The 13,003-nt window shown below is 34.8% G+C and overlaps 1 protein-coding gene across 1 annotated transcript; it reads left to right on the top strand.

The window, feature by feature from the left end:
* The first annotated feature begins 9,456 nt into the window (after window positions 1-9,456).
* On the top strand, window positions 9,457-12,029 carry LOC113295576. Its single transcript, XM_026543906.1, has 4 exons — window positions 9,457-10,084; window positions 10,130-10,920; window positions 11,029-11,222; window positions 11,705-12,029. The coding sequence occupies exons 1-4, from the start codon at window positions 9,457-9,459 to the stop codon at window positions 12,027-12,029; spliced, it is 1,938 nt and encodes a 645-aa protein (XP_026399691.1).
* Window positions 12,030-13,003: the final 974 nt, after the last annotated feature.

Genomic DNA, 13,003 nt, shown 5'->3' on the forward strand with positions numbered 1-13,003 from the left:
CCTCGATAATAGAATGTGCACCTGATGTCGGCATTACAAATAAAAAATTCGCTCTCTTGGTAGCTTTTATCTTCTAGTCTCCGCTTTCTTTAACACAAAACAATAAATTTTTTTAAAGAAAGCAGTATAAAAAGAAAAAATAACTTGTTTAATAGGTGAAGTCAAATTAAAAATAAAATTATATTTTACAACTTAGCTTCATCAGTGAAGTTCACATTAATTTGGTGTCAGGAACTCTAATTTTTTGTCTTCACTTTTCATCTCTAAGTTTCTTTCCCATTGTTGGTGGAGTTTCTCCATTTTCAATTCCGCATGCATTTGGATACAATTTTACGTTAGAATTTATTAATACTAATTGTATGTTATAATGAATGTTACCTGAATGTAAATTGTTTAATAGTTCATTATATATATATATATATATATACCATTTTCTAACTTTGACGTGATATTATTATTGAAACAACTTTGGCAAATAGATTCCAACATTATGTATGGTGTTCTTTACATTCAAAGAAATAAAAATTGAGCAAGTAAAAGTATTTTACACTTAATTAATCAAGAAATCAGAATACCATGCATTTTTACTTCTAAGCGACTGACTCCTAATCTTGGCCATGTATATGAAAAATTAATATCAAGAAAACTATGATTCCAACTAATTTCTACGGAAACGTCGTTGCACTCACTCGTTATCATTGACTTGGACGCGCCTAAGACAGAGTTCAACCCCTCCATAGTTCTAACCAAACTTTGGTATTTCCACCCGCTTCATCTCATTAGAAACCTGGACACGGAGGGATATCAACAAATGTTCCTTATGTTCAGGGACGGAGGGATGTAGGGACAAATTGGGTCCGCCGACACCACTTGATTCTGAAATCCCACAAATTTAGGCTTGTAATTTTAGATATCAACAAATGTTCCTTATGTTCAGGGACCTGGACCATGATAATTTTAGATATCAACAAATGTTCCTTATGTTCAGGGACGGAGGGATGTAGGGAAAAATTGGGTCCGCCGACACCACTTGATTCTGAAATCCCACAAATTTAGGCTTGTAATTTTTGTAATGTACATGTATCGTGGGGGCAAATATGCTTTATAAAATTGAAAATTTATTTTTAATGGGGTCAAAATCATAAAATTCATATAAAATCAATAAAAATTCATCAAATGTACGACGTAAAAACAAAAAGACGATCTAAATCACTATGTCTAATTTAATTAAAATATTGTATAATTTGATTTTCACTTAGTTAATATTAAAAAGTCAATAAAAATGCCTAAAAAAAATCGGTAGAAATCTATAATTGCACACCATAACCTAATAAAGCTTTATTTTAGCATTTTCAAACCCACTAATACCCTCTCATGAAACATTAGGCACTTCATCACTAACAATCAATACTTCTACTATATCCTAAGAAACAAACGATATGTATTGTACCTTATGGGAGAATTGGAAATAATCGCCCAGAAATAATGGTAATATGATGCCAACGAAAAAACTATAATGAGATTATGTGAGGTCCATACTTACGAAAAATTGATATGGAAATATCAAATTGAGATTGCCATCAATTTGATAATATTTTAGGATCTAAGGTCCATACTTAAGAAAAATTTCCATCTCAAAGCCACCTGAAATTAGATGTCCAGATAGTATATAGATGGCAATATGATGCCAATGAAGAAACTACAATGAGATTATGCGAGATGTAGTGTGGTAATGGAGGAAAATGCGGCTTTCTAATCCATATTGTCTCCCTTTAGCTTCTTCCACATATAAATCCATTATTGTCATCTACTAAATCTCATCGTATCAATCAATTAAGTTATATCGTTCACATCAAATAAACCTTAATTCAAATTAATCAAAATGAATTTGAATGATTTTTATTAACAATTAGAATTTTGAAAGCAGTGGACATCTGCTACAAAGATCAAACTGTAGCTAACAATCATATCTTTTTGTTTTGGTGATAGTTAGAAACTAAAACCAAATCAAACAGAACGATAATTGAAAGGCCCCCCTGGAGTCTCTTCATAGGGTAATTGAGTGGGGCCTCCAAGGAATCAAATTAAACAATTAAACCAATAAGAAGGCAAAAAAAAGATAGGTAAAACAACAATGAATTCTCAGTCGACTAACATACATGATATGGTTTGAATATCTAGATTTAAAGCTATCCATTGAATATGAAACAATAATATGGAGTGTACGATTAATGTATTAGATCAACTCTCATTGACCGATCAATGTGAACTACTTGTTTTTTGTGGAGTTGACTTATTTGACTGGGACTCTAAATATTGCATTGAACATTTTTGAATCCGGGTGTTATTGTGTTAATGGTCATTTCAATAGGACTCAAAATACAGTCCTTGTTTGTTCTTCCTCTAAGTTTGGAAAAGAAGTAAATGTTAATTAAGATGTTGGGTTAGATATTATTATAGTTGTAACCGAGATTTACTCCAAAATAGTGACAAAGAAGGGAAAAAAACTATCTTTTAGTATTTGTTTTTCTTCTTGATTTTTATGGACACTTACAGATCATAATGATTTTTTTTTAGCATAACATATTAAACGTAATTGATAATTCAAAGAGAACAACCATAGAAAGAAACTTCACTAATAGTAGAAACTGATTTATTCTTTTAGTAAACTGTAAGTTCTTATTTGTTTTTTCCTCGGCCATGACCAAGATCAAAATTAGAGAACATAGATCTAAACAGGGGATACTATGAAAAGAAGGAAAAAAACACTACCAACAAAAAAGAGAATTGAAGGAAACATATTTCCAGGATCATGTTCAAATGGAAAAAAACATATCCACACCTATAGAGACGTGAATATCCACCTGGTATATAGGTTACAAATGATTCCCCTTTGGCTTTGAACATGAACTATAAGTTTCCTATTTGAAGGTATAGAAGAATACCTGAATAGCTGCTGATTGGAGGTCAAAAGCAGCGAAATGCCAAGCCAGGCCTACTTCATGTGCAATCTGACAGGGTTTCCCGAGCCCTTTGCATTTCCCTAAGGCACTTGTCTGCATGCATCCTTGAAGATGTTGTATCCAGTGGCTCCAAAGTAAACCAAGTAATTAGACTATCGAACTACATGAGTGGAAAAATTATAGAAAACTATTTAGCATGTATACATCAAAATAAAGTTAGGCCCCTAATTTAGTAGAACTTATGATGTACCATATTATACATCATTCGCAAATTCAAATTACTAAAAAAAACTGAACACAATTAAGATGGTAGGTAACAGGCTTATGGATGTTTTACAACCAACTAAGCAAAGTATTTTAGCAGAAAAAAATAAATAATACGTGTCTTACTATTGCAGTGAAAAATCCCAAACAACAATAATTATCAAGTTTTTACTGTTTCCAATAGATTTGGGTCTGCTCTTTCTAAGATATAACTTCTTAAAGTAGCCGTATACATAGCAATACTCAAATTCAGCAGTGAAAGATTGCAAATTATGGGTCCTAAGCCCTTAGAACTAAGAAAAAGCTTGTAGAAAATGCTTCACATATGACATCAAAGAAGTTCCTACAAAGATCTTTCACCGCAAATATAAACAATCAATGCTGCAAGTTGTTCTCCAGTAAACTAATTAACAAAACAATGTTACTCGTGGCCATCAGGATTCAGGAATAAGTACACGTTTTATTTTTTTTATTTAGAAGCTTGAATGTAAGACTACATAACCTATTGATGTAAGCTGTTGACCAATGTCATAGACGTAGATAGTTCTAATAATGTCACCTCGTCGTGCCTATCTAATTTGGAATTTTGATCTAGAATTCCAACTACTAAAGCATAGTTCTCTTTCTAAATTGCTTTTGCAGGTTTCAACTGAAAGCAAAGATGCAACAATGAACTTATAGATTCATGTTTTCTATTAATGAGAAGGTGAACCTTAGAGATTCCTATTCTAGAACAGTTCATAAGTTGAACAGATAAAACAACACCCCTCCCTACCTGGATTGCATGTACAAACTCATAAACCCCTTCCAATTTTCTATTTTCTATTAGTCTCAGCATCTAATACCCTCAACAAAAACATCATCATCTCCTCCATTTTCTATTTTCTATCTTCTGTTCTCGCTAAACCTATTAGATAAGCAAGTTGAGAATAAAATCGCATACTCGTTTGGTAGGGTACCACAATAACACCAGTTAGAGGTAACTTAAGTGAATGCTACTTCCACATGGCTATTTGGATTAGTTGAATTAAGTCAACACACCAAGATTAGTCATCTACTGAGACTCATTGTTTCTATGGTATCAAAAGTGATGGTTGTGGTTCTTAAATCAGAGTTCAAACTGCCTGTAGGTTGTAATTCCCACCATTAAACTTATCTAGTCTATGATTATCTGACAACATAGATTCAAAACAAATTACTTTTAAATTAGCGAAACTCGGTGAGTACTCTCTGTTCATGTTCAGGTCACTCTTAAATTACTGATCTTTGAGTAAAATAAATAAGAAAGATATCTTACATGCAAGGATCTTATTGTTGGTTTAATGGAGCCATGCTGAGGCACTCACCTAGGCAGAAAATATTGAAGTAAGCCCTACGTAATATGCATCATCTCAAAATGAATCTTATAGTTGGTCTAATTTGAATCACTGACTAACGACATATTGTGATGCTTCAAAAGCATTTGGAACAGAAAACAATCAAGAAAATACATGAAAAGAGATAAGTAAATGACTGAAACAATGGAGCCTGGAGTTATATAGTTATACCTTTAATAAAGAATGATCATTTGTACCTGAAAAAAAGGTCTGGAACTATGGATTTTGCCAACAAAAGCTTAGATGTCAGATTTCTCTTAGAGCAATTGTAGTTGTGACATTGGTCTGAACTTGTTGACAACACCACCTTCATTCTCCTTTCAAATCTTGTACGTTAACCTGTTGGCAAATGAAGAAACTCGTGTTATTTATGAGTCTATGGAACTTTTATACGAACACTATTAAATCGTAGAAGGATCATACATAATCGACAACAAAGCTATATATATATATAGAGAGAGAGAGAGTGGGAGAGAGAATATTTGCCATCACCTTTATAAACCAAGTTTACCCAAATAATTGCAAATAACCTCACGCGAGTATGTAACAGATGATACCCAAGAAATTAATGCGCGATCACCCACCCCACGAATCAAATGTTAAATAGCTCACAAATGTAAGACTGGTATAAGCATATCTAAGAAGCTAAAACATAATATTTTTAAGTACACTTCCGTTAATTTGAAAAAACATGATTGGGGGGAAGCCATGATTAAGATATAGACGGAAAAGTATCATTCGTTTGTAAAGAAACCTAAAATTTAAATTGGATTCGTAATTCTACCAACTTATAACCTTTAAATGACTGAACCATATAGAACCAAGAAACTGCAGCTCAGAAGGCACTCCGAACTTGCTACATAAAGATTTCATGACGGAAATTCCCATGCACGGCATAACTTAGCGGAGCTTTTATAAAATATAGTAATTCAACATATTGTTTAGGAATCCATATCCAAGGCTGATCCATGAATGTTAAGGGTTCAAATTCATCCATAGTCCATAGATGCTTCAAAGTAAAACAAAAAAATCATCCATAGGGTATATATGTCAGATAGCATCAGGAGGGAGCTAGAACTAAAGAATTATACCGGCGTTACCCATTGTAAATCACTGAGTAGAACTAATCTCTTGCAGATCAATTGATTAATCCAATATATTATAACCAAATCCAATTTAGTATTTAAGAAAAATCGAATTTCACAATATGAATACACTACATTCTACAAAGTTTTGTACTAAAAAATTGGTTGCTACATTAAGCATACAAAAGATGCTATTCGAGAACTACGATATGAATAGACTACATTGTTTAAAGTTTGCTATTGCAAAGCTGGCTAGGATTTCCAGAAGAATATGCAATTCGTTTGACAAAGAATATTCAAGTGGCTGAAGCTGGAGGAGCTACTTTCGGAGCAACAAAAATAAATGCAAGTACATCATTAAAAAGGAAATGATTTTATGAATATTTACCTACATTTGTGTCCTATCGCCGCATCTTCAGTTTTGAAATGCAAAAGAGGTGCAACATGGACAAATACTTGTTGGCTGTGGATAGGAGAATAATATAAATTAATTAAGATGTCCAAGTCCTGGCAGGACAGCAAGGTATTTGAAGTGCCGATCTATTTAAAAAATTAACTATACAACCACGTTAACAATCAATATTACCTACCTATTTTCATCACAAAAAACAAATAAATAAAGGAAAAGGCAAGCCGTCTGATAATGCAGTTTGCAAGTAAAAGGTACAGGACTTGGTGTGGTGCTTACATCCATTTGATGATCCTGATTCGAATGTTCCTCAAATGACCCATACTCTTTGTTTATTCAACATTGACTAAGAGTAAGGAATAACTTTGTCTACCCTTCTCACAACTATTTCCCCTTGCTACCACCCCTCTCATATTTGCCATAACCTGCAAAAGGAAGCAATTGTGGAGCCAAATAATTCACACATAAGCAACGATAACACTTACGCAAAACTGACCACCACCCACTCATGTTTTGATAAAGAAAACTGAAATTTAATCTTATTGGTATGTATTTAAAGAAAATTCAAAATTTTGAATCAAGATTTGAGACAAAAAATAGTAAATTCATTACCTTTTTGGCTATGTGGTATATAATTGAGACAACCATAAACTTGGTAACCACCCATAGGATTCCCAAGTCCTTCTTTCTCAATGCCCGGGCATCCATCCAATGCATTTTTTCGCTACTGGGAAACAAAGATAGATCTTTTGCAGTGTGCACCTAAACATAACAAAAATTAAGGTAAATTCTTTAGTACCGTAAAGTTAAAATACTGAGAAAGAGAAAAGAGACAAAGCTCAATTATCATATGAAATCCTCTAGCAAGAAGTTGTAGGTCAGTTAGAGGCATAAATTTTATTAAATATACAACATGTTCTGATTCAACAAACTGTAATGTAAAGATAATTATTGATTTGGACCTTCTATCAAACATATACAAAGCATCCCCTATGATACGCACAGATTTTATACAAAAACTGATTCAAAACCAAACATATCATCATCATTGATTCATTACTCATATTTGTAAAACAACTCCAATAAAAGGGTCATCGTAAGAAAAACACAAACAATAGAATCATGAATTACAGAAAAAATTGAAACTTCCATATGATTATAAACGTAAGGAACCTTAATATTTTACCGGTTTATCCTTTGAATAAATCTTTTCCAACTGATTATTTCTAATTTTTTCTTCTCCATCAAATAAATTTCTCCTTTCTTGATTGGAAAAAAAAATCTTACTGAAGTCGCCAATTAGTAGAAAGATAAGGATTGAAGAATATAATTGGCGAGGAGACATTAAGATTAGAAACCATAAGGGTTCACTATGTTGAGTAAATTAGGTTTCTCAGAGAGGCGAAGAGAAAAGAGAGAGTTTTGAGAAATCTGTCTATAGAAGATTAGATTTTAATCGACGCAACTACCCCGTATATCTTTCAACCACGCCTCGTCCATTAACATTACCTGAAATTTCTTAGCCATCCAAGTCATAGCTCGATCAGGATGATTTTGACCGCCAGATCATGGTCCCCGTTCAATCCTGACCATCTAATGACTCTCAAATCTCAGAGTCAAACACCACCTTTTTTTATTACAGAGATTTTGTCTAAGGAAGAATTAGAGGTGGCAAGCAATATTCAGATTGAAGATGTGCGTGCTAAGTTCATTAGAAGTCCAGCTTTTAGACAAGTTTATTTCAAAGAAAAGAAGGAGCAAATGGAAAGAATGAATCCAAAGAAAAAATCACCTAGTAAGTTTTCTCCTATTAAGCTTGTTCCTGGTAACTTTGCCACTGAAGATGAAGATGGAGAGTTTTATGTGGATGAAGATGAAGATATCTTGGGTAATTATGCTTTTGATACGGATATTATGGCTGAATTTTTTTCCAAGAGCAAATCATATAGAGTTGGTAGCAGCACAAGTAAATTGAAAGGGGTTGGCTATAGATATAGGCAGCTTCTTTTAATTTTCTAGTTTGAGGTTATTACTTTAATTATTTCTTAGAAGTTATTTAGACCCCTTTGGTTTATGGGGGTAGGGAGTTTTGTGCTTCAATTTTGTAATTCTTGTAATTATGTTTTTTTGTTATAATAAACTTTGGACTTAACAAAAAAAAAACTCAAAAAAGTCTACACACTTCGTTATAAGTCGGAAATTGAAATCTGAGACTAAATTGTAAACTAGATAAACTCATCTTTAACACAAAAAGTTTGAAAAATGTATTGTAATTACAATTAATATGTTCTAAGGCAATACCTCTAGTAAAAATTGCATTTCTATGTACGTTGATTCAAGAAAATATGAAGGAAGTCAAATTTCACAATAGAAGAAGGATGAAAGACCATGCATAACTAATCCAAATCCTAACAAATTTCATCTATCTTGAATCAATAAGAAAGACAGAGCCAACACAAAAAGAAAGATTTCATAAAAATGTTGTGCCTGCACAACAGATGACTAATGTTAATCAATCTCAAACTTCTAGAGATAGGCGTAACAGCGATGGCATTCAAGGTAACATGGGAAATCAGGGTAACAATGGCGGTCAAGTTAACAATGTTGTGGGTGAATGGAAAGTTGCTAGACGTAGGAAGGGTAATGCTCCAAAAATTCCAGTGGTTCCTGAAGTGGTGGTTACTAAGGTGGTGGAAGCTAATAATTTGGGGTATACTGCTCAGCTGGTGAAGGCTCGGCAATTGGAGGTTGCTTATACAAAGTCCAAAGCTGATTTTGAATCTTCCATTGTTGAATTGGCGAGAACTAAACATGTGTAGGATTCGAATTCAGTTTTAGTTCAAAGTGGCAAAGTGGGTGAAACTAGGCCACTGGTTTCTAAGTCAGGTTTGGTTGGATCTGGGATTCCCAATCCTGATAGGACTCTTGTCGCACCTTCGACTCCTCTTTGTGATCAGTTATTGGCTGGGGATTTGGTCGTGACAAATAAACTTGATGTTCTCAATTCAGTTCATGTTGTGGAAAGTTCCAGTGATGCTCAATTTAGAGCTGAACAGGAAATTAAGAGGGCTCGTATGCTTTCTTTATACAAGTTGGTTAATAATTCTAATACAGGTAGAAACAGTTTGCAAAACTCGGGCTCTGATATCTTGCCAGGCTCGGAAAGTGCCGCATCCAATTTAACAAATCGTATTTTAAGAGAGAATTCACCAGGTCCGAATGCTGGTGTTTCTTCGCCAGCATAAATCGTATTTTAAGAGAGAATTCACCAGGTCTGAATGCTGGTGTTTCTTCGTATTTTAAGAGAGAATTCACCAGGTCTGAATGTTGGTTAATAAATCCCCCAACTCTAGTTTATAATGCGTGTTCTTTTTTGGAACATAAATGGTTTTGCACGTGATGAGTCGCGATGCAAGTTACAAGAGTTACTTAAAGAGTTTAAGCCTGATATCTTTTGTCTTGCAGAACCAAAGGTACACTGTACTCTTACATTCTTACGAGGTTTATATGTTGATGGCTATAAAAAAGAAGTTATACATAATTCAGTTGGTAGGTCTAAAGGAAACTTATGGATTTTCTGGTCCATGGACATTGTTACTCCGGTGGCGGTTAATTCCAGTAGACAAGCTACTACAATAAAAGTTGAGGATGTTTTCATATCCTTTATTCATGCTAGTTGTTTCCAGGTTACTCGTAGAAGTTTACGGCAGCAACTTTCTTCTTTTGATAATAATATTCCCTGGTTGGTCATGGGAGATTTTAATTGTGTACTTCGTAATGATGACAAGAAAGGGGGTTATACTCCGTGTACTTCAGCTATTAATGAGTTCAGTGATTGGTTGGATGACAACAACCTTTTTGAAGCTGACTCTTTGGGTTCTAAATACACTTGGGCCAATGGTCAATCAGGTGTTCATAGAATTCTTTGCAAGTTGGATCTAGCTGTGATTAATGAGGCATGGCTTACGAAGTTTGAGAATTGGCGGTGTAAAGCTCTTCCTCGTGAAGTTTCTGACCATTCTACTCTTATAGGCTATCCTTTTGTGATTTCAAGACCTAAAAGAGCACCTTTTAGAGTGCAAAAAATGTGGTTCACTCATCCTGATTTCATGAGTACGGTTATGGAGAGTTGGAATGCTCCTGTTTCGGGTTCTCCTGATTATATTTATCCGTACAAGCTTAAGATATTAAAGGATGCCATGAAGGAGTGGAATTTTAGGGTCTTTGGTAATGTTAATGCTAGACTCAAACAGGCTAAATTAACTATGGAAGTTGCTCTTCGTATTTCTGATGAGGATCCGGAAGACATAACGAAGCTGAATTTTGCTAAGGAGGCTTCGGTTACACTTCAGGAAATCCGTATGCGTCAATCCATTATGTTGAAGCAAAAATCACGAAAGAAATGGCTTAAGGAGGGTGCGAATAATACCTCTTTTTTTCATGCCAATATTCATACTCGAAGGAGCAGCAATATGATTTCAGAATTGGTGGATGATTATGGGAATGTTATCTCTAATTGTGACCAAATTAGAGATTACATGGTGTCTTATTTTGAGTCTAAATTTAATGGGGTAGAACTGCCAATTGATGAGAAATTATTTCATTATGAGCATGACACTATTTCTACGGAGGAAATCCATAGAATGGATGCGATTCCTACTTATGATGAAATAAAGGCCGATGTTTATGATCTTGATGCTGATAGTGCCCCTGGACCTGACGGTTTCTCCGGTTGCTTTTATAGACATTGTTGGGACGTAATACAACAATACCTTTATAATGCTATTACTTATTGTTGGAAACACCAAAGGATTCCGAATGGGGTAAATTCTAGTCTTCTGATTTTATTGGCCAAGGTAAGGGGTGCTAATACTCTCCGTAATTTTCGGCCTATTGGTCTTAGTAATTTTTTATTTAAAATTTTTACTAAGATCCTTGCTACGAGACTTCGTAGAGTTTTTGATAAGCTGGTTTCAGAGGAACAAGTTGCTTTTATGAAGGGAAGAAATATTCATGAGAACATCAGTGTGGCGTCGGAGATGGTGAATGATCTGAAAACTAAGCGTAAAGGTGGCAATGTGGGTCTAAAGCTGGATATTACTCAAGCTTTTGACACTGTTAGATGGTATTTTGTCTTAGAGGTGTTTCGTAGGTATGGTTTTTCCCAACAATGTTTTCTTGGATATATTCGTTGCTTAGCTCAGCTCGTATTTCTATCATTCTCAATGGTAGTCCGGAGGGTTTTTTCAAAATTAATAGAGGTTTGCGTCAAGGTGATCATTTGTCCCCTCTTATTTTTGTGTTGATTGAAGATGTTCTAAGTAGAAATCTTACGAAGCTATTTCTTGAGAAGAAAATGACTCCCATGCTTTCGTAAAAAGGTATTTCTCCTACTCATCTCTTTTTTGCTGACGACATAATGATTTTTTTCAAAGGCAACCTGAGGAGTTTGCATAATCTCCTTGAGTTGTTTGGGAAATATCAAACGGCCTCGGGCCAAACGGTTTTTCGTCAAAAGAGTAAGGTTTATTATGGTGGTGGAACCTTGATTCGTTGTAGAACTATCACTGATTTGCTTGGTATGGAAGTCTCTACCTTCCCGGACAGGTATTTGGGAGTTCAAATTATGCCTGGAGCTGTAAAATATCGTCACATTAGCAATGTAATTGATAAGATTAAAAAGCAACTCTCTGTTTGGAAAGGAAAAATGCTCTCTTTTCAAGATCGGGTTGTTCTTATTAATTCTGTGATTTCTAGTTATGCCATTCACAACATGGCTATTTATAAATGGCCTCGGAAGTTCATTCAGCAGGTGGAAAGGGCTATACGCAATTTCCTTTGGTCCGGAGATGATGATACTGCAAGAAAATTTGTTGTGGGCTACGACAAAATTTGTTGCCCTGTGAAGGAAGGTGGTTTGGGAATTAATTAATTCGTGTTTAGGATCTTATTTTATGAGTTTTTAGAGTTTTTTACCCCTTTGGTTTATGGGGGTGGGGAGGCCTAGAGCCTCCAATTTTGTAATTCTTGTAATTACTTTTTTTTGCTTTAATAAACCATTTTGACCTAGCAAAAAAAAAAGTGGTTTGGGAATTACTATAATGGCTGTTACAAATAGAGCGCTTCTAATGAAATTCTGGTGGAATATACGTTCTTCTACAAAAAAGTGGGCTCGTTTTTTATAGGCTAAGTATACTACTCGTGCTGGCAGAATTAAACACTATGGCGTAAACTCTTCAATTCTTTCTGGCGTCAGGCTTGTGCATACTATTGTGGACAGAAATACCAAGGTCCTGCTTGGTGATGGGAGAACTACTTCACTATACTTCGATGTTTGGTATGGTAATGCAAGCATTGCTGACATGCTTGGTGAAAATGATCATGATGGCACTGTCATGGTTTGTGATGTTCTTGTTAATAACAATTGGCAGCTGCAGGGTATTCACGCACAGAATTTGGTCCGAGATGGAGTTGACATTCATAACTTGCCAGTTCTACAAGGTGGAACAGATTGCAGGGTTTGGATGCCGGAACTGGATGGTATCTTCCCAGTTTCTTCAGCGAAACAACTCATAAGGAAAAAGTTCGCAGTTTTAGAGGTATATGGGCTTCTATGAAGGAAAGCTATTCACCCCAAACTAGCTGCCCAGAACTGGAAAATTGCTAGAGCAGCTTGCGCAACTCAAGAGCAGGTGTAAATTTGAGTTAGCAAACAGGTGCTACTCTTGCAAATATGATGAGGAATCACTAGAACACATTTTATGGACCTGTTCTTATGCGACAAGAATCTGGGAATGGATTCAGGTATTTTTAACCTCAGGCCTCATTTTGATATTGTTACTTCCTACAAGTCAGCTAAAGGTAGAAGTAAGATTATCAAAGAACTGTGGCTGTTAGAAAATTTAG

Source organism: Papaver somniferum, chromosome 7 (assembly GCF_003573695.1).
Source record: "Papaver somniferum cultivar HN1 chromosome 7, ASM357369v1, whole genome shotgun sequence".
In the NCBI taxonomy this organism is placed as follows: domain Eukaryota; kingdom Viridiplantae; phylum Streptophyta; class Magnoliopsida; order Ranunculales; family Papaveraceae; genus Papaver; species Papaver somniferum.